Source organism: Tachysurus fulvidraco, chromosome 23 (genome assembly GCF_022655615.1).
Source record: "Tachysurus fulvidraco isolate hzauxx_2018 chromosome 23, HZAU_PFXX_2.0, whole genome shotgun sequence".
Taxonomy (NCBI): domain Eukaryota; kingdom Metazoa; phylum Chordata; class Actinopteri; order Siluriformes; family Bagridae; genus Tachysurus; species Tachysurus fulvidraco.
In genome coordinates this window covers 8,785,431-8,808,525 of record NC_062540.1, presented here as the reverse complement: position 1 = coordinate 8,808,525, position 23,095 = coordinate 8,785,431, and the positions used below count along the sequence as shown (strand labels likewise).

The 23,095-nt window shown below is 37.9% G+C and overlaps 2 protein-coding genes across 12 annotated transcripts in view; one reads left to right on the top strand and one right to left on the bottom strand.

The window, feature by feature from the left end:
- The window catches only part of foxp1a (forkhead box P1a), a 33,090-nt gene extending 13,760 nt beyond the window's left edge, over positions 1-19,330 (top strand). For 2 of the 8 annotated variants that reach the window (XM_027145034.2, XM_027145035.2), the window contains exons 3-17: positions 3,817-3,897; positions 6,763-6,900; positions 7,042-7,131; positions 7,796-7,916; positions 8,078-8,243; positions 11,170-11,268; positions 12,627-12,714; positions 13,085-13,168; positions 13,340-13,547; positions 13,809-13,885; positions 15,065-15,166; positions 15,295-15,416; positions 16,256-16,322; positions 17,561-17,724; positions 17,994-19,330. In XM_027145034.2, the coding sequence (XP_027000835.1) occupies positions 3,817-3,897; positions 6,763-6,900; positions 7,042-7,131; positions 7,796-7,916; positions 8,078-8,243; positions 11,170-11,268; positions 12,627-12,714; positions 13,085-13,168; positions 13,340-13,547; positions 13,809-13,885; positions 15,065-15,166; positions 15,295-15,416; positions 16,256-16,322; positions 17,561-17,724; positions 17,994-18,153 (1,767 nt within the window). In that variant the 3' untranslated portion in view covers positions 18,154-19,330. The other 6 variants (XM_027145040.2, XM_027145038.2, XM_027145039.2 and 3 more) reach the window with 6 other exon arrangements.
- Positions 19,331-20,220: 890 nt separating this feature from the next.
- The window catches only part of tns2a (tensin 2a), a 38,409-nt gene continuing 35,534 nt past the window's right edge, over positions 20,221-23,095 (bottom strand). For 3 of the 4 annotated variants that reach the window (XM_047807283.1, XM_047807284.1, XM_047807286.1), the window contains exons 27-28: positions 22,874-22,903; positions 20,221-21,516 (exon numbers count right to left, since the gene is read on the bottom strand). In XM_047807283.1, the coding sequence (XP_047663239.1) occupies positions 21,375-21,516; positions 22,874-22,903 (172 nt within the window). In that variant the 3' untranslated portion in view covers positions 20,221-21,374. The remainder of the gene's footprint in view (positions 21,517-22,873; positions 22,904-23,095) is intronic. The other variant, XM_047807285.1, reaches the window with a different exon arrangement.

Below are 23,095 nucleotides of genomic sequence, written 5' to 3'. Positions count from 1 at the left end.
TTAGGTATAATTTCACATGCTGTGAATTTTACATGAGCGTACTCTGTTAACTTTGAAGTCATGCATGTATTTCTGTTGTTATTGACGAGATGAGTGAATCGCATGGTTTTAACATCCAGAGAAATCTACTGGCTGAACCTCAGAAATCCTTCCTATGAAGAAAAGTTCCTCAGAAAGTTCCTATGACCTTATCTTATAAATATACATAAAACATAAAGAAAATCTAAAAATAAAATCTAAAACTATAATTAGTCTTGTGAAAGAAATTCTTAGAAACCGTTCCAGTTAATGCAGAGCCCCATAAATGGTCAGAAATGCCTTTCCATTGCAAACGTTTAAATGTGCTGAATCTGGTTATAATTCTTCCTCAGCTACCATTTGAGCTACACAGGTGGAGTTAAAAATAGTACAGACCATCGATTGATCAAACACAGTTGCACAGACCTTCAGTAATGTGGAATGGCTAATCTACTGACACAAACATCTTTAGTAGGCTAGAGTAGGGCCTGCCAAAGTTTCTACTTCTTTTTAAATGGTGTTTTCTATTGGAATAATTAACACATGCAATGTTAAAGAGCAGTTTGATGTTTCAACTTAACATTTCTGAAGTTAATTAAAAAATACTTAGCATAATAAAACTCAAGCTAATATTTCTTCAGGGAACTTTTGGCCATATAGTGTATATGCCACTTAATAACCCCCCAGGCAGGCCTACTCCTACTTCCACCCTTACTTACATTGTTGGAAAGCCTACTCGGCCAGGGGACGGCCAGGTCCGGGTTTGGTTTTGTTCTGACCGAGCTTATTTGACGATGGTACAAGAACTAAAGATTAGACCCAATTTAATTTGCTGCTATTACTCCTAGATGCTAACTTGTCAGTATCTCTGCTCCCTTTTAAACATTCACTAGGAGAAGCTGGCCCACAACAACATTCATATCATTTCCCAGAAAAATGACTTTTTGTTCCTGTTGTTCTTTTCAAATATTCACTGGAAAAAACTTTTTGTTTTGAAGCTTTGGCTGGAGGGTTCATGTGTGTAAATAATACTTTTATGCTCTAGTGTATGCTTGGAAAACAATATTTAACAAAATTGAACCTTTCTTTGTTGTGCTTCACTCAAATTTGTTGTTGCACTTCACTTGCCTTGTTGAAAAAGTTGCTTTGATGCATGAAGCTGTATTCCAATGCGCTGGAATAAACAGCTTTTTGTTATTGTACTCAAGTGATTCGTTATTGTTTTTGATCTTATTCAGATACGCAACTCAAAGTAAAATGACGATGTTGGTCAAGGTACATAGTTAAATGAATTCAAGCTTTCTGTCATATATTTGAATTTAAAGTGACTTTTGTAGAAGAGTCTATAATCTAGTATAAACCTCATACTGTAACAGCTAGTTTTGTTCACGTTCTGCTTTCATCTCTCCTCGTGTTCTTTCTTAAGAAGCAAATTAATAATGATAGTAATCATAAACATAATGCGTACGATCTCTATCCGTTCAGTTTTAAATTTTGTTGAATCTTTTTAGCTGTATGATGATATCACAAATGTTACTGCAGGCAGACATGGTGCCCATCGTTTGCATTAAAAGTTAGGAGTTTTTTTATTCATTCATGTTTCGATGCCTTGTACAATTTTTTTGTGTTTCTGTGTCTGGTCAGAATGCTGAGTGAATTTGTGCATGATCAGCATAGGAGCAAAAGCCAAACTTGTGTAAGAGAATTACATGACCGAGGAGCTGGATATTAAATGAGAATAGAGGGCCTAGAACACAAACTTGTGGAAAGACATATGTGTAACACATTTTCCATTAATGCTAACAAACTGGAATGGGTCTGTCTAAGCCAGGCAAGAGCAAATCTGTCTAAACAAACAGTTTCAAAACTTCTAAGTAGAAAAACTTAAACACACTTCAGACAGTTGATTGTTGGCCACTTAAAGCCAGTGCTGATTAAATACCATGATTCTCCCAGAAGCCAAAATGACAGCATGGGTGTTGCTCTGATTTCAAAAGACCTGTCAAGTGATAACTTTTCTGAAAATTAAATTACATTACAAATGTGGGTTGAAGATTGAATGGTAACTGGACAGATCAGAAGTGTAAAAATGTTGTAGGCATTAAGGTTAAACAACATCTAGCTTATAAACCCTGTATGGGTTTTTGTAATAATTCCAAACATGTAGACAAGTTTGATGTAGAGTTTCATGTTTTTTTTTCATAATCAAGGTATAGTGCTTTTTTTTTCTCGATATGTGTGTAGAGCACTCATCCTTTTTTGTTTTGTGTTCTATTTGACTTCCTTTTTGCTTCCCCTGACTTTTTTAATCGCACATTTGAAATCACAACTTTCCCTTCTCTGAAATCTAGATGATACCAAGAACATCTTTCGGTTTGTGAGCAGTCGTTCTGTGGATAAGGCATTGAGTTACTAATTGAGTAACGCAGCCAGCTGCTACTCTTGGGTCCTTGATCAAGACCCTTAACCGTCATCTGCTCAATCCTGTCTCAGTTGTAAGTCGTTTGGATAAAAGTGTCAACCAAATGAGTAAATGCAAATGCTAATGCAAATCTCTAAAATGGCCATCCGTATGAACACCAGGACATAAAGACTGTTTGTTGTATCTGATTGATTAGGACCACATATGGCGATTAGGACTGCAGGATTTTATTATTTGAATGAATGAATGAATGAATGAATGAAAAAATAAACAAATATACAAACAAACAAACAAACAAACAAACAAATAAATAAATAGCAGATTTTTGTGTAGACTACAGGTTCCTACTTTGTTGCAAGTAGGAAACACTAAAATGTGCATGGATCATGTGAGCTAAACTATTTGCAATCAGTAGTCTAAATGATGTTACCTCCCCATTAGTCAAGCCATAATTAAACTGCCTAGGTGTAACAGACCTCATTAAAACATGAACTTGCCACTGTGATATTTTACTCTCTTGACATAAATCTTGTTTAAATGTCAAACCACATCCTTTTGCCAAGGTCAGCTGGTTAGGCAGTTTCACTTACCAAGCAGAATCTGAAGATGCTGTGTTGCACAAGTACTTTGAATTTGTTCATGTATCATGAATGTACTGATATGAAAGTCACCTCCAATTTCCTTATACTGGTTTACTCCTCAATTACACCACTTCTCTTTCTAGTGCCAAGCAAACTCTCTTATTATGTGATTTCTACCATTTGAGCAATGTTTATTGCGTAGTCTTTAATAAGAAGAAAAATTCTAAATGATTTCTTTGTTTCTGTTTGTGTAAAAAAATAAACAACTGAAGCAATGTTGCTGCCTCTGTGGGCTTCAGTAGTGCTTTGCATTTTACCCGAGAGTACTGAATTATCAAATCTTTGTTGATGATGATGTTATTGGATAAACAACACATTATAAAATGTGTTGAAGAATTTTTTAATTCGACAATTAATTAAAATGTATACAGCAGATTATTTCATATTATGGTCTGGTTTTGTTACACCGTCCTTTTGGTCATTCTGATATTTTGTGGCTCTTTATGTTGTCTCTCCTTATGAAAAGAGCAGATGTCTGTTTTGTAAAAACACGTGCTTGTTGATAGAAACACAGTAATATCACTGCTTGGCGCTTTAGCCACGGCAAACCTGTAGTACTGGTTTGAACCTTTTCTAGATGAGTTGTCATTCATTAAATGTACCAAAGATAATGAAGGGTTAATTGTTCTATGCAGTGGATCGTACACTTGCATGCGCTGAAAAAACAAAGACGATACTCCATGGAGACTTTACAAAGCCAATCAGGAGTTTGTTATTGTTTTTTTGCATCTTCAGGCACTTCAAGTTGCTCAACAACAGCAACAGCAGAGTGGGGAGAAGTCCCAGAAGAGTGTGGAGAAGGAGCCAGAAACCCAGGTAGAACTGTAATCTTGTTTACTACTTACACACACACACAAACACACACACACACACACACACACACACACACACACACACACACACAAATGTTGATGGTTCACATAGAATGTAGTGAGTTACACCTGGCAAAAAATATGTAAAATAAAATGTGGTGTCTACTCTAAAATATTCTTTTTCTGCTTTGCTGTGTTATTGACGTATAGCTCCATATGAATTATTATTTTTGGTTCTGCCATTTTTGTATATCGATTATTATAGGGTTGTTTATTACTCAGAGTTGGAATGAATGGACTGAAACAAGAGCTGGATCAATGGTTTAGGTCCTGCCACTAGGTTAAGCGTAGCGCACGAGCTGTAAGCACATGATTGGACACGTTTGGTGCTCTGTAAATGTTGGAAGGAAATGCAGCCAGGATGTGCCGGCCCATTGGGAGTCGCACTCTGTCTGAAAGTTAGCACCAGCATGCGCACAACTGAAACATCACGTACTGCTGGACACACAGCCTTTAATGCCAGTGGAATTAACCAGGTTTGTGTTGTGATGGGTGTGTTTGCCGTGGTGTTTATTTATGAGCAGGATGTGGAGTTTACCATATGTGAGCTGTAGTTGATGGGCATCTTGTTCCTGGGTAGTATTTATTTATTTATTTGTTTGTTTGTTTGTTTGTATAATGTATAAATGTATTCACTTGTGAGCCTAAATATTTGTTAAATTGTTACTTATTTCATTCAGAATTGCTCATATTTTTTCATCTACAGTATTAATACGAATTTTCTTGTAGTAAACTAAACGGAGAGATATTATTCATTTGATTAAGACCGTGCTGGTATGAAGGAACTTTATTTGCTGTTTGAAGATGAATGTGGTGCTGAGCAGAAGCACAGCATTACTGTACCAGTATGGATTCACTGTAATTGAGTTGTGTATTTCAGGGAAGTATTGATTTTTTTTTTTCCTGTGGTGTTACGAAGGAGTGATGAGCTAAATAAATGACACTGGTTCTGTGATATCAGTGTTGAGTCTGTCTTGTAAGTAATAGTACTGCATCGCTAAAAGGTTTTCTTTTTCTCTGCGGTCGGTCATGTGGAGCTGCTCAGAAACCTAATCACCTCGGTGTTGCAGAGCGATAATTAGCACAAGACTACTTTTTTTATTTACTTAGGGCAGGTAGCCCAACCCCAAAATGTTTAAAGGGTTGAGAGCAATAACAAAGGATTTTGCTTTTGGACTGTTGAGGCTTGTTGATTTATGGGCCTGTGTTTTCAGAAGCGCATGCTTGTTGACATGCTCACTCACAGGGAGTTGTTCTCTGACACACTGGCGGGAACAATAACAACAACAAAACACTGTTTGGACTTGTCTATCGTCATAGAGACCGTGCACATCAACGTTTTGGGAGACGGTAAAAGCAGAATGATTGCTGTTAATTGTCAGCATGCTCAGGTAGGCAGCTGAGGGGTTGCTGTCATTGCTTTGTTCTGTTTCAGTGAAGTGTGCAGCCTTTACAGAGGACTTGCTTCAGGGTGTCAGACAATATTTCTTAATGTTAAAAATAGTTTTAGCCGATGTTAGACCGCTACGATAGCTTGCACCCATTCACTAGAGCCAGTTAGAGTGGGAAAGTGTGTTCGTGAAGGTCAGCCGTTATATTTCACTCACAGCTGCAGAGAAATGGTCTAGCGGCTTGTTTACTTGCAGCCCAACACAGCCGGCTTTACTGGAACCCCTTGTTTGTTTGAGTTGTGGAGCCGTAATTAAAATGCAATCTCCAGTTTGTTTTCACAGTTGCTGTGTACCCCAGTGGATGTATTGTTTATACAGATCCATAAATGTAATTTTAATTATTCTGTTTATTGTAAACGGTTAAAAAAACACTGTGTTTGAGCATTTATTGTGTTAGTGTGTGTCTAGATTAAAAAGCAGTAATTGCTTTTGGTTATATGATACTAAAGGGTATATCTTTTTTGCAGTTGTATTGCTGTACTTCTGTTTTCTTGTATAGCTGTTTTACGTTTAGTAGCTGGATGTGTGTCAAACATCTGTCTAGTATCCCGAGAGGATTTTAGCAATTCTGAGTGTTGGAATTAGAGAGAGATGGAGAGAAAGATCTTGAGTATCCTGTACGCATCCCTGACCTCAGCCTCATGGGTCACTTTTGAGATTAACTTGAATGCTAACTGTACACCAGGCCTCCTCACCTGACTGAAGATTTTTGTGGCCCACAGTTACACTCCAAAATCTAGTGGAAATCATTTCAGAAGAGGTTATTATAACAGCAAAGTGAGACTAAAGTGGGAATGGGATGTTCAGCAGGGGTCTGAACACTGCCATGTATCCCTTACGGAATGTGTCCAGAGCATTTACCTTCCAACACTGTGCTCTCATGGTGGAAGGGACTATGGTGTATTATTAATTACAATATGATTTAGAATATGAACAAATTAAAAAGAATAATAAATGAGCTCCAAACCTAAGAAGATAACGGGACCATAAAAATGTATGGATTATTATTATTATTATTATTATTATTATTATTATTTTTTTTTTTTTTTTTTTTTTGAGGCACATGAGCATTTATTCTGAATGTAGAAAATAAAACATAACTTTTTTACCAATGTTTTTTTATTTTTAAATTTTTTTTTATATCCGTCACAAACCTACTAAAAATGTATATATATTTTTTTTATCATGTGTGTATGTGCATGGTGGGTTTTTACCCTTTGGCATCCTTCATTATATGTTGCTTTTTCACCTTCCTTTTTTCATTTGTTGACGATGCTTTTCAAAATAAAAATTAAATAAATGTTTAAACCTAGAATTTAAAATTAAGCTAGACACTTCTGTATGTATGTGTTGCGTAGGTGCCGGTATCGTTGGCCATGATAACCCCTCAGGTGATCACGCCTCAGCAGATGCAGCAAATCCTTCAGCAGCAGGTTCTGAACCCTCAACAGCTCCAGGTGCTTTTACAGCAACAACAGGCTCTGATGTTGCAGCAGGTTGGTGAACTTATCAGTTCAAAACATTTTTTTTCTCCTCAGATAAATTGCCAGGTTATTATAACTAATTGATTGTTGCCTTATACCTATTTGTACTGTCATGAGTATATTAGAAGAATCATTGTAACTGTGGCTTTGCAGCAACAGCTCCAGGAGTTCTACAAGAAGCAGCAGGATGAACTCCGGCTGCAGCTCCTCCAGCAGCAGCACACTGGAAAACCTAGCAAAGAGGTGTGTAGTACAATTTTCTGTTTTTTCCCCACTGCATCACAAAGTGTACCAACTTAGATTATTTTTCGTTTGTTTTTTGCTTATTTTTTTATGTTTGTGTGTCTGTGTGGGAGAGAGCGTGAGTTCGAGTCTCAAACATCTTTACATATAAACATATTTTAATCTCAGTTTCAGTTCTAGGACTGATGTTAGTCAGTCATTGTTCAAATATACACTCAACAGTCTTTCCAAATAACAGCCAGAAATCCCTCTGGATATATTTTCTAACCTACATGGCCCATGATCGCCAAGATCTTTGCTTTTAAGAGAGTAAAACTCCACACAAAATTGTGACCTTTGATGTGGCGATTGTCTTTTGCATAAAACAGCTGGAAAAGAGGGACAACGCAGTTGGTGGTTATAAGCTGATTTGTATATGAAGCGTGATTCCACAATCAGATATAAATCTGGCTAACTGGAAATGCATTTGAGTACAAGTGAAAATACATGTGGTTACATGCAATTGGAACACATTCTAGGCAAAAGACGTACGGAATGCCAGACATGAGCAATCATAAGCTTATGTGTCAATAATCCTGATCAGCCTGACTTACAGACAGCCTTGGGTAGCCTATTTGCTAACTTCTGATGCCGTGACACTATGGTGTGTGAATGTTGTCTTCAGCAGCAGATGCTTGCCCAGCAGATGGCTGTCCAACAGCAGCTCCTCTCTCTTCAACAGCAGCATCTGCAGAGGCAAGGACTGCTGACTCTCCCAGCCACAGCACTCACCTCCCTGCCACAGAGTAAGTACAAACAATTTTCATTGTTTATCTTGCACCCCAAACTACAGCAGGCAGCTTTCCTCACAGAAAACATTTTGTAGATTAGAGACGATTTTAAACTCATTCGAATTTATCTTAGTTCTTGTTAGTTAGGTGGTAAGAAGATCTGATGTGTTAAACAGGTCTGATTCCTGCAGAGCTGCAGCAGCTGTGGAAAGATGTGACAGAGGTTAGATCAGAGGAAAAGAGCAGTGGAGACAAGTCACCCTCTTCTTCTAAAGCACCTGGTCTTAACCAGCACCCCAGTACCAATGGACACCACACGCCTCGGCCAATCAGGAGAGAGAGGTATGACCACCGCTAATAGCTAATCACCGCTGTCTTGGGTGATATAAATTCAGACTGTCCATATTAAATTTGTAGCACATCCCAATGCTATTAATTATTCACTAATAAAAGTGTTAAGTTTGTTTTTGTCCTTAAGGCTAAAATTATAAATACTTTACAAGTTAAGCAAAAGTTAGCAGACTGACATTTTCACTTGAGCAGGTTATTGGCTGGTCTCCGATCAGGGCATGATTGTTGTTGATGTGTGTCCGTTTCTAATTATAATTTATGCCCTGTGGGCATATCGATAACTGATGTACATCTGAACATACTTGCGTTTTTTTTTGTTTTTTTTGCTGAGGTTTTATTTATTTATAGTACATTTATTTGTCAGTACATTGACAGGAAGTGTGTTATTCACAGACATGATGCTATTGTCATTTTATATCAGGCACAATCAGGACAAAGGGGAATGTGATGTCTTAGCATGCAGCATCAAATCTCGTACTACTTTTATACGCCTGTTTACAAAGTAAGGGCAAAAGTAAAACAAAAAAGAATGATAAAGACGGGCTGTAATGTTTCACAACAGATGTTTAAATGAGATTCTAATGATATCCTGCATCACTTTACTTACAAGTGATGATATAGGTATAGATGTGGTTTTAGCAGACATCCAAAAAAGTATTCCAAGTATCAGTCCAATCTCTGCACTTTATCTCCAGTGTAAACTTGACAGATTCCCTCACATTATTAGGGAGAAATTTCACTTCTCTTTTCCGTTCGGCTTTACCGTCAAGTGAACTGCTATTCCGTTTGTCTGTCACCTAGCAGCAAAGATAATAAAAATTTATGAAATGGATACATTTCTTTTCAGCTCAAACAACGGTTAACATTGCTTCAGGCTTGTAGTTTGCCCTTCCCTCATTCAAATGTTACAAAACATGATCTGTAGGTTGTGACGATCCTTAACGGTCACTGTTATTACTTATGAATAGATGATGATGATGATATTATTATTATCACACTCTTCTTCCCAAAGTAGGCCACATGATGTAATTCATCTTTTTTAATGCTTTCTAATTTTGCCGGTTAATGATTCACACAGCTTGGAGTAACGTGACTGTTTCTGTTCCTTAGCAACCTGTGGTCAGGGAAATGATACAGATGTGGTGACAAAGCTCAGGCTTTTATCACATATAACAGCATGGCGAGAATGCTTTAATCTCAGACTGATTGCATGTTGTATAACTGAAACCATGCCATGCTCAAGAGGCCTAGAACTGTACAAGGCAGCGTCAGATGATTATCAGTAAATTCAGTTGATGTATTTTAAGGCTGATATTTTAGAAGGCCACAGCATGCAAATTTAAACAGAAACAAATCTATGCTGTAAAATGTACACACCATTTTTTTTTATGACTGAGGCCTAGTGCATGCATTTATTCTCAAGATATTTTCCCCATCATAGCCTGTTTTAGCTCTGAACAGAACCGCTTATCTGTTTAGAGTATTTATACATGCCAGAGAGATGCTGAAAATAAATTTTGTCTGTTAATTGATATATGAAACCAGAATGCTGTGTTAGATTACTGAAAGGCATTTTTAAGGACAAATGTCATTGTGATGTATGTCCTTAGAACCGTCCTCTGTGCTGTGTGTCTGTTATTGTTTGGCTTAAGTTGTGGTGGCGGATATTAGTTCAGGGTGAATGCTCAAGGACTGTGTGGTCGGGTTCATGTGTCATGTAAATTCTGCCCTGGCAAAGTGGCGCCTGCAACTAAAACCTTAAGTGCATCCAGTGGCATGAAAAGCGAGGCCTCGCCCTCATATTACTGAATGTGAGTTTTTTGTTTTTTTAATAAATAAAATAAACACTTTTTCTGTCCTCCTCTATGATGATAACTGAAATGGAGTTTTAAAATCTTCTTTAAAGCCTTATTGCATTTTCTCTTTGAGGTGCGTCACTAATAAAAGAAATGTTCAAATGCGAATTGTTTCTTTTAAACCACTGGTGTACATGAACTGCTACCCAGATGATCAGTTACATCAAACACAAAGAAGTTTGCAGAAGTAGCTGAAACTCTGTAGTAGTGAGTCATTGCTGTGTAAAATGTGTTGTTTGTGCCTTTTGACGTGTGGGTTTGGAATTTTTGAACTTCGTCTGGTTCAGTGAGCAAATAACTCTGTAAACAAATTTTATTGGATTTGCATTCTCTTTTAAAGCTGCATCATTTGTTTGTCAAATGCACTATGTATCATTTTTGACTGTGCAGGTTGTGAGTTAATTTGTTTATACGAGGCAGAGCAACCGGTCTGGAACATATAAAGAGTGAAGGGTCATCCCAGCTATGCTTGCTTCAGTTACTTCTGACAGAAGACTATAGTAGATTTGATGAAAATGATGTTCCCCGCATAGCACAAGAATACAGACAGGTGCAGAATTGGATATTGGATATGGGAAAACTGTATTCCATTGAACATTATTAGAGAAATTAATTAATTAATGAATGTTTTTTCTTACGGGGGGAAAAAAAGCATCCGTCATCATAAAAATACCATTTGAGGGAATATGTCTATCCAGTTCACTACAGAGACATTCATTGGTTGTGAGATGAGCTAATAAAAGATCACCAGTGATAAAGGCTGATTGTGTCAATATCTTTGTGACTGCTCTTATGACATTTGTCTGTTAGCTACCAATAGAAGCATGGCACAGGTTGTTGCGAAACCTACGGTACAAGATGCAAGCTATAAGTACAGTTATTGCTGCAATAGTGAAACATAAACGAATCACACTAATGAACAGAACTAATATCTTTCTTACCTCCGTCTCATTTTGAGGAATATTTTGAAGTAATCACACTAGCCACTTAAACTGATGCATAAAACTCACTGCCCTCAGGTCAGAAACTGACTTAAATGTTTTTTATGCTTTGTGTTACAGTTCACAGGAGGCTCAGAGCAATCACCCACTCTATAGCCACGGTGTGTGTAAGTGGCCTGGCTGTGAGGCTGTGTTAGGAGACTTCCAGTCATTCCTCAAGTGAGTCTCCGTTCCTTATTTATTCTCTTTCCTCCAATAGTAACGTGTTCTCCTGAACACTGCGTATCAGTTAACAGGTAGAAACAGCATAAGAAAATGTTTTCTTTCATTGTATTTAGGCAAGAACAGATGTTTTATTTCTTACTAAGAGTATGATAGCTTTTGTAGAAAACAGTATAGATCATTTTTTCCATTCAACGGTTACAACGAAAGCCTGTTTAATCAAGATTCTCAATTTAAACTTTTCAAATACATTAATGCTCCGCTAAAGCACTTTACGAAGAAAACCAAAATGTCTGTCTGTCTGCCTGATTGCCTGTCTGTGTGTGTTTGTCTTTCTTTTTCTGTTTCCTTCTGTTTTTTCCTCCTGCCTCTCTTTGTCGGCTCATTTCAATATTTGCGTTTCTTTCCTTTTTCCAAAATCCCCCACCTCTCTCTCTCTCTCTCTCTCTCTCTCTCTCTCTCTCTCTCTTCCCCTCCTTCCCCTGTGGTGGCGGAGTGGTGGGGCCCCTCAGGGTTGAGCTGCACTGCTCTGTGATAAACAGTGTACCCATGGTGATGTTGGCCCATCCCTCCCAAAACAAACAGCAGGAGGATGTTTATGCGTGCCCCCTGCGCTGACCCTAACCCCTGCTCCCTCTCTGCGTCTCCGCCCTGCCTTATTGCCACAACACTGCCTTTGTTCTACAGCTCCACTCTAAGTCAGGCTATTAAAAACACAGTAAACTAGCACACATCATCGTGGCCTCTCCCTGAACACACTCTGTGTACATTAATATTTCTCTCCTGTAGCTCTTTGTTGTTCCCTTCTGGAGTTTAATACTATTAAACATTGATAAGAAGCACAGCAGACGCCTTCTGAAGGAAAATAATAAGCAGTACTCTACATTACGCTGGTGTATGAAATGTTTTTACTGATCTGTTTGTCTTGTTGGCAGGAAATGGATTGTAATATTTATATATGGAATTGGTTCATTTTATACACTCATTGGTTGAGGTATATTGTTTCTAAGCTCATTTTAAACATTACTTAGTGATCCAGTCTAAATTTTTGAGTTCCTTGGATTTTTGATTTATCAGATTTGATTTAAAGTATTGTTTTGATCAAATATTTATAAAAAAAATGTTATATGTTCTGCTCTAGCAGAAGCAGTATTGAAGCAAGAGTTTTTTTTTTTTAAGAAACTTTAACCAGACAGATTAAATGCTAATGTGAGGTTGTAGTGCACCTGAAACTACACTGCCCCCTAGTGATTACTGCTATAATCACAATTCTTTGGCAGCAGCATTGGTTTAGCTTTATTTCTTATATATCTCCTTATTTTTGTTTTTAATATGGGTGCTTCTTTTTCCTTCAGGCATTTAAACAGCGAGCATGCGCTGGATGACAAAAGCACAGCTCAATGCAGAGTTCAGATGCAGGTCGTTCAACAGCTTGAACTGCAGGTATTTTTTTTTTAACAGTGTGCAAAACTTTAACTTTATACTGTTAACACAATCATGTTCTTATTCTATACTGAGTAATGGTTCTTAGAGAGATTTTTGGCCTAATCCATCTTATGAATATGCATTGTTTTTGTTTTATTTAACATGTGAGACATGTAACTGCAGTCTAATATGACTGGTATATTTACTTACTTTACAATTTCATAAATGTCAAACGTTATTTATAGATATTAAACAAGAATTGTAGGTTTAAACTTCGAAAGCAGGATGTTTGTTTATGAAGAATACAAAGACTATTTGAGAATCAGCAGATAAGTACTGTAAGCATGTCATTTATCTTGGTGTCAACTTTGTTTTGTTTACCAAACAGCTAGCAAAAGACAAAGAACGTCTCCAGGCCATGATGGCCCACCTCCATGTCAAATCTACTGAGCCTAAACCAACTCCACAGCCAGTAAGTCCCCTAGCACTCGTAGACCAACTTACTTTTTTGTTTTTAAGGTGAAACACGCTGATTCTAATCGTCCGTTTGATTTGACTATCATGTCAGATATGTAAAGATTGGAGTACTTTTCTGAAATTACAAGTTTCATGTTTGGATGGTAATGGATGTGTGTTATTAAAGGTGAATTTGGTTTCCAACCTCACACTGGCTAAGGCCTCTGCTCCCAAGCCCACTCCCTCCATGAGCCTTTCCCAGAGTGCTACAGCACCATCAACACCTCTCACACCACTCCCTCAGACACCCAGTGTCATCATCCCCAGCAGCCTGCATGCCATGGGGCCTATTCGCAAACGTTACTCTGACAAATGCAACCTGGCTATGGACCAAGGTCAGTTGTACTCTACAACCACATTTAAACAAAAGAACTGGAGTCTTATTTTTTTTTATAAATTTAAACGTTTATTTCTGTGTAATTGCATTAACTCCCCAGGGACAGTAAAGGTTTTCAAGCTTACGGTATCACGATAAATGATCTTTTAAATCTAATTAACTGTCTTTCAGTATCAGGACTGGATTAGTTGGAATATGACTTTTAAACTAAGGCGTATCTTTTGTCTAATTTGTCAGCGTCTGTTTTTTTGCCTCTCAGACATTGTGCAGAATAAGGAGTTCTATTTGAGCACAGAAGTCAGACCCCCATTTACATATGCAGCATTGATAAGGCAGGTAAGGAGCATTTGCTTGTCACAGGAGGCCTGACCCTAGGTGGAGTAGCACACTGTATTGTACATACATCACATGTTCTTATGTGGTCCCACTTTATCTTGAGTGTCTTTTTATGAATTGTGCATTTAAACAAAAATATACCAGCCACCATATTGTAACTAGTGTGTATAAGCATGAGCTTACTCTTACAGATAGCTTACAGAAATATTATAAATCCCTGTACACTTATAAGTACAGACGTGAATCTTGACCTTTGACAATTCTGATATCGTGTGACTGCATTTGTGTGTGACATGCTAACAAAATCAGATTAATGTAATTAAAACCCATTTGAATTTGACCGTATCTACATGCTAATTAAACAGGAGCTATTCTCCTTGAATTGGACTAACACTAAATGAATTGGTCACTTTCTGTTGCTTGTAGATACAGTCACAATCAGTAACAACGTATTTGTCCAACCTGCTGTGCTGTTAGAGCTACTCGTGTGAATGTTGATGCACATAGGTATTTGCTGTACTTGTTTAGGTCTGTTTAATACTGCTTTGTATCTGTGAAAGCTTGAGAGTGTTGTGTTCACGCAGTCACAAAGCTGCCACCAGCTTGTCCACTATGGGGCATAAGAAAAAAATCTGACTAAACATCTTGCTTTCTACTGTGGTAAAAATGTAGCAGATGCCATAGGATGAGGTCTACTACAACTTTCTCAGGTTCTAAATACCATGAACTTTCAGCCCGTACATGGCTAGTAATATGAATTAATTATGTCGAGGAATTTCCAAAACCTTCATTTTTCTAAAGCCCTGCAATGATGGCCTATAAATATGGCCTCTCTTTTAATTAAAGATCAACGCATTCATATTCATTTAATCAGCATTTGCCTGAAGCCTGTGTGACAGACTGTATAGGTGTAAGATGTGCTTGTCATCCTGTCTGTGCCCCTCTATATGCCACACTTACCCATAAACCTCCATTTTAGCCTTGTTTAGGAACTGTGCAGACATTGTAGCTGGTTATATTATAGTTACTTGTATTTGTTTCTGTATATAGCTGTTGGTATAAGACACATCATTTAAAGTGGGACCTTATTACATTTTGTTCACTGGGATCTGGTTAATACTCATCAGCGAAACTATCAATGGATTATCCTGAAGATTTTCCTGCATTTGTCTTTTACAGGCGATATTTGAGTCCCCAGAAAAGCAGCTAACACTAAACGAAATCTACAACTGGTTCACTCGAACCTTTGCTTATTTCAGACGCAATGCAGCGACATGGAAGGTAAAGTTCTTTTTTCTGCAGTACTACATTCATGTCTCAGTGCTGTTGTTGTTCTAGTGTTTGATCTTAATGTGCTTTATGAGCTTAGCCAAAGAAAATGCGACATAATGCCATTGCAATTCTTGTAGAATGCAGTACGGCATAACCTCAGTCTCCACAAGTGCTTTGTGAGAGTGGAGAATGTGAAAGGAGCTGTTTGGACTGTGGATGAAATGGAGTTCCAGAAAAGAAGACCTCAGAAGATCACTGGGTAAGCAGAACCTTTCTGTTCTACTCAGGGATGCCTCCAGCACCAAGACTAGTTATTCTGCTTATTCATTTTATATGCCAAACAAAATCCTTGAATACTGTAAACCAGAAGGAAGCTATTCAAGAAAGTCTCTCACATATTTGCCCTTGCAGTGACCATGTCATTGTTTACCCAAAATCCAAAATCGAAATAGATCATCTTCTGTTTACGAGTCACTTTTATTGTCACATCACCACAGCACATGTGCCTTGGTGAGTGAAATTCTTAGGAGCAAACTCCAGGAATTACAGAACAGTTATACAGATAAAGATATCAATAATGAGTTGACATGTGAAAATGTGCAGTATGCTCATACATATAGTCAGTGCAATATGTGTGTACAATATGTACAATTAACAAACATAATGAAATCAACAGGTGAAATGTGCAGTATGCTGATATATATAGCCGGTACGATGTGTGTACAATTAACAACCAGATAATGGAATCAGCAAATTAACATGTGCAATATGCTCATATGTGTCAGTACACACAGTGTACTATTGGGCCTCCTTACAGTAGCACTACACATTATATACAGTATGTACTTATATATGTATATGTGTAAATATATGTAAATATATTATATATAAAATACTGTGCAAAAAGGTGCAAAAACAGATTGTACAGGTACAGATTGATTCCTTATAAATCATACAATTATTCATTCTTTAGATTTGGCACTATTGAAAATCTTGGATGGTCAAATGAACACCTTGAAACACCACTCATTGGCACCATAAACATCTCGATTGTTTCTATACTTTATTCCTAATGTAACTCATCCTTTGTTTCTGTAGATCACCTTCTCTGGTGAAGAACATCCAGTCAAGTCTGGGCCAAAGCCCTGCTCTGTCTGCTCTCCAAGTAAGTCAAGTGTCGGATCATTTCATTATTTAGTGTTGTAGCATTTTATTATGATTATATTTTTAAGATGAAGGACCTCAGTGTCAAGCTACAAGCTTATCAAACAGTTATTACTTCATCATCACTACCAGTTCATGATAGAAGGATGTAGGGGTTTGGAATTTAGTTCTCTCTGCTCTTTCATGCTTCATTCGTGTAGAATGGAAGGTTGTGTCCCAAACGGTACACTGTGCACACTAGTGATTAAATCCATGGCCTCCGAAATAATATTTGATAATCCAAATGTAAGCACCTGTCTAATTTAGTTTTGATGCATATTACGCATTTCCTGTTAATCCAATAAACCTCATATCACTACTGAAATATTACTGTGTTCTTCAGTTATTTGTTAGATCAAAATGAAATTGCTGATCCAAACACCCAAATATTTATAAATGAAAATCATGGAAATTGTCAGGGGTTCCTAAACTTTTGCATACGACTGTACTCTCAATATGAACGTGTTTTAAATGCATTATTCATCAGGCAGACAGGCACTTATTTGCAGACACTCATTAAAAAAATGCGAATGAAGCAGACTACTGTTCTTCTAACCTTCAGAAGAGGAAATTTTGCTTTTGTTCTGGGAGAAACGAGATCGATGGCCACGGCTGTAGCGGCTTACTATAGGAAAATCTCGTGCATTCATGCAAGTAGCGGTGCGATCGAACGCATTTAGTGCTGCAGGCCGTGTTGTAGAGAGACAGCGGAATCACAGGAATCTTTGCACAGCTGAGTTTAGTCTAAATTTTAATAATTTTTGTAATAGGGCTATAAATATATGGTGTGTTCTGTAGCCTATACAACGGGTTATTGGGGGGAAAATGTTCTTAATGGCTACTTTATGTATTTTTGGAAATTTGCAGTACAGTGTTCTGAATTGTATTTTGGTAATAGCTGATATCCAGTCATTGTTCAGGACAGAAACGGTGACATTCACGCTAAAGTCTGAAAGCATTTCATGCTATTAATATAGAGCTTAAATGTAGCTTAATCTGGTTGTTTCATGGAAGATTTAGTGCTCATCTATTGTTATTGTTTTACATCTATGACTTTTTACTGCTTTAGTCAGTCATTGTTCACTTTTGGTGTGCACATGAATTTTTATGGAGTTTTGTGTGCAGTTTTGTAGGCAGTTTTGACACAACATTTGAAAGTCTCCATGCAGTTTGGGATGAAACATGTTGCTTTTGTCTCAGGCTGCGATGGCTGACAGCAGCTTGCCTCTGTATGGCTCGGCCTCTATCGGAGGCTCCGGCCTCAAGTCTCTGGCCAGCATGATGCATGAAGAACTGAGTGCTCATGAGCATGACGACGACTCCCGCAGTGACTCCAGCCTTGATCTGTCTCCTATGTCTGCTCTGTGAGTGACTTTTAACTTAACTATTCATCTACACTTCGACTCTTTAAAAAAAGAACCAAACAATATTGTCCCCTGTGTTATGTTTATTAAATTTAGTATAATTTAGCTAAAATCCTAAAAATCCCCCCCCCCCACCCCACCCCCAATTTCAGAAAGCATACTTATAGACGTTTTCTTGCCAATTGCTGTTCTGTCTGTTCTATATGTATGGATTGAAAACTCATGGATGTTGTTTTTCTGACTCTTGTGGCTTGGCTGTGTGTGGACAGACAACATGCTGGACTAAAAGAGCAGCAGATGGAGAGGGAGTATTTGGAAAGCTCCATGTCTCCAGAGATGGGTGACGGACACAGCCCTGATATTGATCACGACGCGGATTATCCCGAAGAGCACGAACCGCACGCTGCTCATCCCATTGCGTTTTCTTGAAGTCCAGCTATTCCGCAGCCACATAACCAGCTAATCAGTGTACCAGCAGACTCAGAGAATGTCCACATATTCCACTTGGGAACAAACTATTTATTCGTGGAGCTACCTGTCATTTTTTTTGTATGCAGGGGATTGACCTCAACGGTACTAAAGGGCTCCTCTGTGTCGAGCTCATATACATAATGTTTAGCCCATAGACTAGCAGAAGATGTTCAGGGCTATTTAGCAATTGCTTGTGTTTTGAGTCTACATTTTAAAATAAGCACTACACACTACCTAGACGCAGAACCTAATCACTGTAATCAGGTGATTTATGTTATGATTATCACAAAAACTATTTTTGACACTAGAAGCACCTAGGACCAGATTTTGTTCTGATTTGTTTTACTGTAGTATGTGTAGGAACTCTGGGAACTTTAATTCACCCTGCGTATGAGTCTTCTCACATCTGATAAACTGTTTTTAATCACCACTGCCTCAAAATGATGTGGTTAGTCACCATATAGAGTCACATCTGACCTAAAGTATGTGCCTGCCCATTAATTATAGGTTTGCTCACTGAAATTGTGAATGTCTTTTGAACTTTGCTTTCTTTTTTTCTTTTCCTAGTACAACCAAAACCAAAGGGGAACATTTTATAACCAGCACTTGATGATTTTTTTTTTTTTTTTTGTAATTAGTAGATACTGATTTTTTTTTCTTTCTTCCCACTTATTTGTATAGAATGTTATGATATTAAATTACATCGAAACATCCCAAAAGATTAGCCAAAATGTTTGTTCTGTTGATGGGGTTACAGTGATTTAAAGCAAATGTCTCTGTATTTGTGTGGAACAGCGTTTCTGGGTCGTCTCTTGGTTGGTGTTATTCCCCCGCTATAGGTATCAACCACAGTTACCAAAGATTGTAAATTGCTTTTTATGATACATACTTTGTTTACATGGTCCCTTTTGATATACCCGCAACTGAAATGTTTGCCTTACAGCTAAATCGGGACTCGGTGGACTGTGCTGTGTCCTTAACGTTGCATGGAATGTGTAATGTTTAAATCTGATTGGACATAAAGTTTCAAAAAAAAAAGAAAAAAAGAAAAGTCTCGTTTTTTTTTTTTTGTCCTCAAAAGTTTCAAGTGTGAAATGCATGGGCTGATTATTGAAATACAGACTTACATACTGTTTTGGATCTAGAGTTTTTTTTTGTCGCAATGCAGCTTTACAGAAGCATGGAAACAGAACAAAAAGTTTAAAGTTTAAAATGAAGTTAATATATATCTCACAGCTATCTCTAATGAGCAAGCCGGAGTGATGGTGACGAGGGAAAACTCCCTGAGATGCCATGAGGAAGAAACCTTTAGAGGAACCAGGCTCGTCCTCATTTAGGTGACACTGGACAGGAAATGATGTCAATGTAAAACAGTTTATAATAATGCAACCGAGAGCTCCTGAGGAACTAATGGGTCAGGGTCATTTCTGAGATCATTATAGACTTAACACTAATTCCTTCCTGCCGAGCAGCCATGTTCTTGTGAGTTCTTGTGGTCTCAGTGTTCGTTCTGGAAATGGTGTTGAAAAACTGATTGTGCTGTCTTTAATTTTCAGTTATCCAGCTCGTTTTGTGTATCTTGTCCTGCGGTAGAAAGTCGACACCTTTTACACTTTGTGTTTATAACCTCAAAACATCTCGAAGATTATGAAACACAATGCAGTTGCCTTCGCCTTAAGTTTCTGATCTGAAAGCATTTTGGGTAATGGGACAATCAAAGTGTGGCTCACTTTTTAGCTCACTGTTAGTTCTAAAATATTTTGGAAAAAATGTGTACAGCCTCTGTAGTCAGTAAAGAAACCCTGAAGAAAATCTGTAGATGATTTTGCGAGTCCGAAAGCCTTTGGCAGCTTTAATATTCACCGTTTCATTTGTTTTTAGTTGAAAGTAAATATTTCCTTGGAAACACAAGTCTACTTTGTTTACTTGCTAGAAGCAGGCCAAGTCAACTGATTGACTGATTACATTAAAAATGTTGGCTTTACAAATAAACTCCACACTTATATGACAAAAAATAAACATCTACTTGGTACCACAGCTTTATATTTATTATATTCATTTATGCTTATATTGAAAAAATAGCAGTGTACAAATCCATTTAATAGAAAAGTTTCCTTCCATTAAGTATTTTAATTACTTTCTGAGCTGCATCTGAGTGAATATATTACTAAATACAACGATCGACATGAAAATACAGAGTACAATATATTAAAGCTGTCGGACATGTCTGTCTCTTAGAAAGCCGTAATGACTCTGATACATGCAACAAAATACAGGACGTCTGAATCATTACTGAATAAAGCTGAATAAATATGAGTGCCGAGCAAAGCATTTTAGTTCAAACTTTAAACCCATTTTTACAGGAACATGGTTAAGACATGAAAATGAATTACATTAATATATAAATGTTGATACATTTCTTTCTTTCGTTCTTTTTTTAGGGCTGTGTATTTAAAAAACAAAACAAAAACTTGTATTTTTCTCAGCAGGTTGATTATGCTGCAATAAAATGACCAATGTCGAGTCCAGCAGTGGAAGCGGAAAGCTTATTATGATCAAACCTTTTGTCTGTTTAACTTCATTTCTACATGAAACGTCAATCTGTCTGAAAAACATGACAACCTTATACGACTCTAGATGAACCTATTTACACTATTGTTACCACCGCTGTATGCCTGCACCTCACACACCCGTCTGAATGCCCGGTGCACTTCCTTTCCTCACACCACCTTTAAATCCCAGTAAATCTCGGACTCTCTCAAACATTCTTTTGTACTCTCTTATACCGTGTCCCTGATCAGACACTTATAGCAGCTAGTCGCTATTCAACTACTTAAAGCTGATTAATAAAATACATACAGAAAGTCTGTTGATTGTCAGCTGTGGAGATATTTGGTATTTCCGAGTGCATGTGCTTTGTTATATTCTAAGACACTAAGACACTTTTCATGTATAAAAGAAAGCAAGTGCTCAGTAATATTCCTACCTCGATGATTATGACTTGTAGTGTATTTATATACGACGTGTGTCACGGTTTATTGGACTCACTTTGATTTGGTCTTGAAGCACTTTATCTTCACAACAAACTAGTTTTCAGTGCTTTGGAAACTTGTACACTTTTTAACCACAAGTCTTTTTTCCTTGCAGGGAGTGTTGTTGTTTTCTGCCTCCTTCTTCCTCTAGCGCTGCTGTGGCCCCAACATGACTTTGTTGATGAAGTTAACGATGGCAGTGGCTGGCTGCTCCGGGTCGAGTTCGGCAAACAGGTGACACACGTTCTCTGCCACGCTGCCTGGTTTCTTAGCTACAAACCCAAACACTCTACAAGGTAAAAGCAGAAGTGTAAGTGAGGATTAGAGACAGATGGCCCTGTACAGAGTCACTGCAAACTCACTCAATTAGGACACTTATTAAATCATTCATAAATCCAGTCAATTTATTCCCAAGGGATAAGTGGTTAAGCATCGTGGACTTGCAGGTAGATTCACCAGCACATTAGAGAACAATGCTGCATTTTTGTGTTACAGTATAAAATGCCCTCATACCCTTTTGTCAAATGATGCTTTTTCATGTGATTCCTTAGATCATGAGATAAAATTACAGGAGAGACAAAAACCTAGAAGCTTTTAGTTTCATCTAAGGCTACAGTTGTTCACTAGACACTAATGGAACATGAACTACAGCCAGGATCAGATGAGACAAAATTGAAGCTCTCGAGGTGAGAGTGGCATAAAAGAGGATGATTATAGAGAATAGGAGCCAAATCCTGACTCTTTAATATGGTAAGTGAGCTGTGATGTTCTGGAGGTTGTAGAGGGTAAATGGCTGCTTGTGCAAAAGCTGAAACTCCAGCAGGACAATGATCCAGCATGTGCTTCTGAATCCACAGAAAAACGGTTCTGTTAACACAGAGTCAAGCTTCTGACATGGCCATCAGTGTCCCTGGTCTTAAAATCACTGTAATCATATGGGGTGACTAAAGTCAAGCTTCTGACATGGCCATCAGTGTCCCTGGTCTTAAAATCACTGTAATCATATGGGGTGACTAAAGTCAAGCTTCTGACATGGCCATCAGTGTCCCTGGTCTTAAACTCACTGTAATCGTATAGGGTGACTAAAGTCAAGCTTCTGACATGGCCATCAGTGTCCCTGGTCTTAAACTCACTGTAATCGTATAGGGTGACTCAAGTCAAGCTTCTGACATGGCCATCAGTGTCCCTGGTCATAAAATCACTGTAATCGTATGGGGTGACTCAAGAAGGAGAGTTCACCGGGGAGGAGCGAGGACCTTGGAGATATTCTGTGTCGAGGCTGGAAAATACAGTGGGGGGAATCGGAGTGCAACTGCTCAAGTGTGTTAGGTGAGGAATTAGTGCTGTGATGCTGGTAATGGAAAGTTACCCCACAAAGTACCAAATACAGGGAGGTCTATAACGTGTGACATGTTAAAAGTTTTTTTCTCTTTTTCTTTTTTTCAACAAGGGTCCCAATAATTGCATCAATAATAAGTTGACCACAATTTGTACTGTGCTAGAAATATAAAGTAAAATCAAAAAATTTCGGAAGATGTCCATGTTTCTTGCGTTTCAACTCAGAAGAGCAAAAAGGTAGAAAACATAAATGAAGCCAAGCACATGAGCAACACACACGTACACACACGTACACACTGAGCACTTACTTAGATGTCGTGCTGTCTGAGTTAGTCCACCTATAGCAGAGGAAGACGGAGACAAACACTCAGAAACACACGTGCACACAAAGCTGCAGACAACTACACAAACATGCTATCTGTCACATTAAAAAACACACACACACACACACACACATAATTTGTTGGACCTGCACATTAGAAGTATATTGGTTTATCAGTAACTTATTCCACTTTGTACTGTGTTGAGTT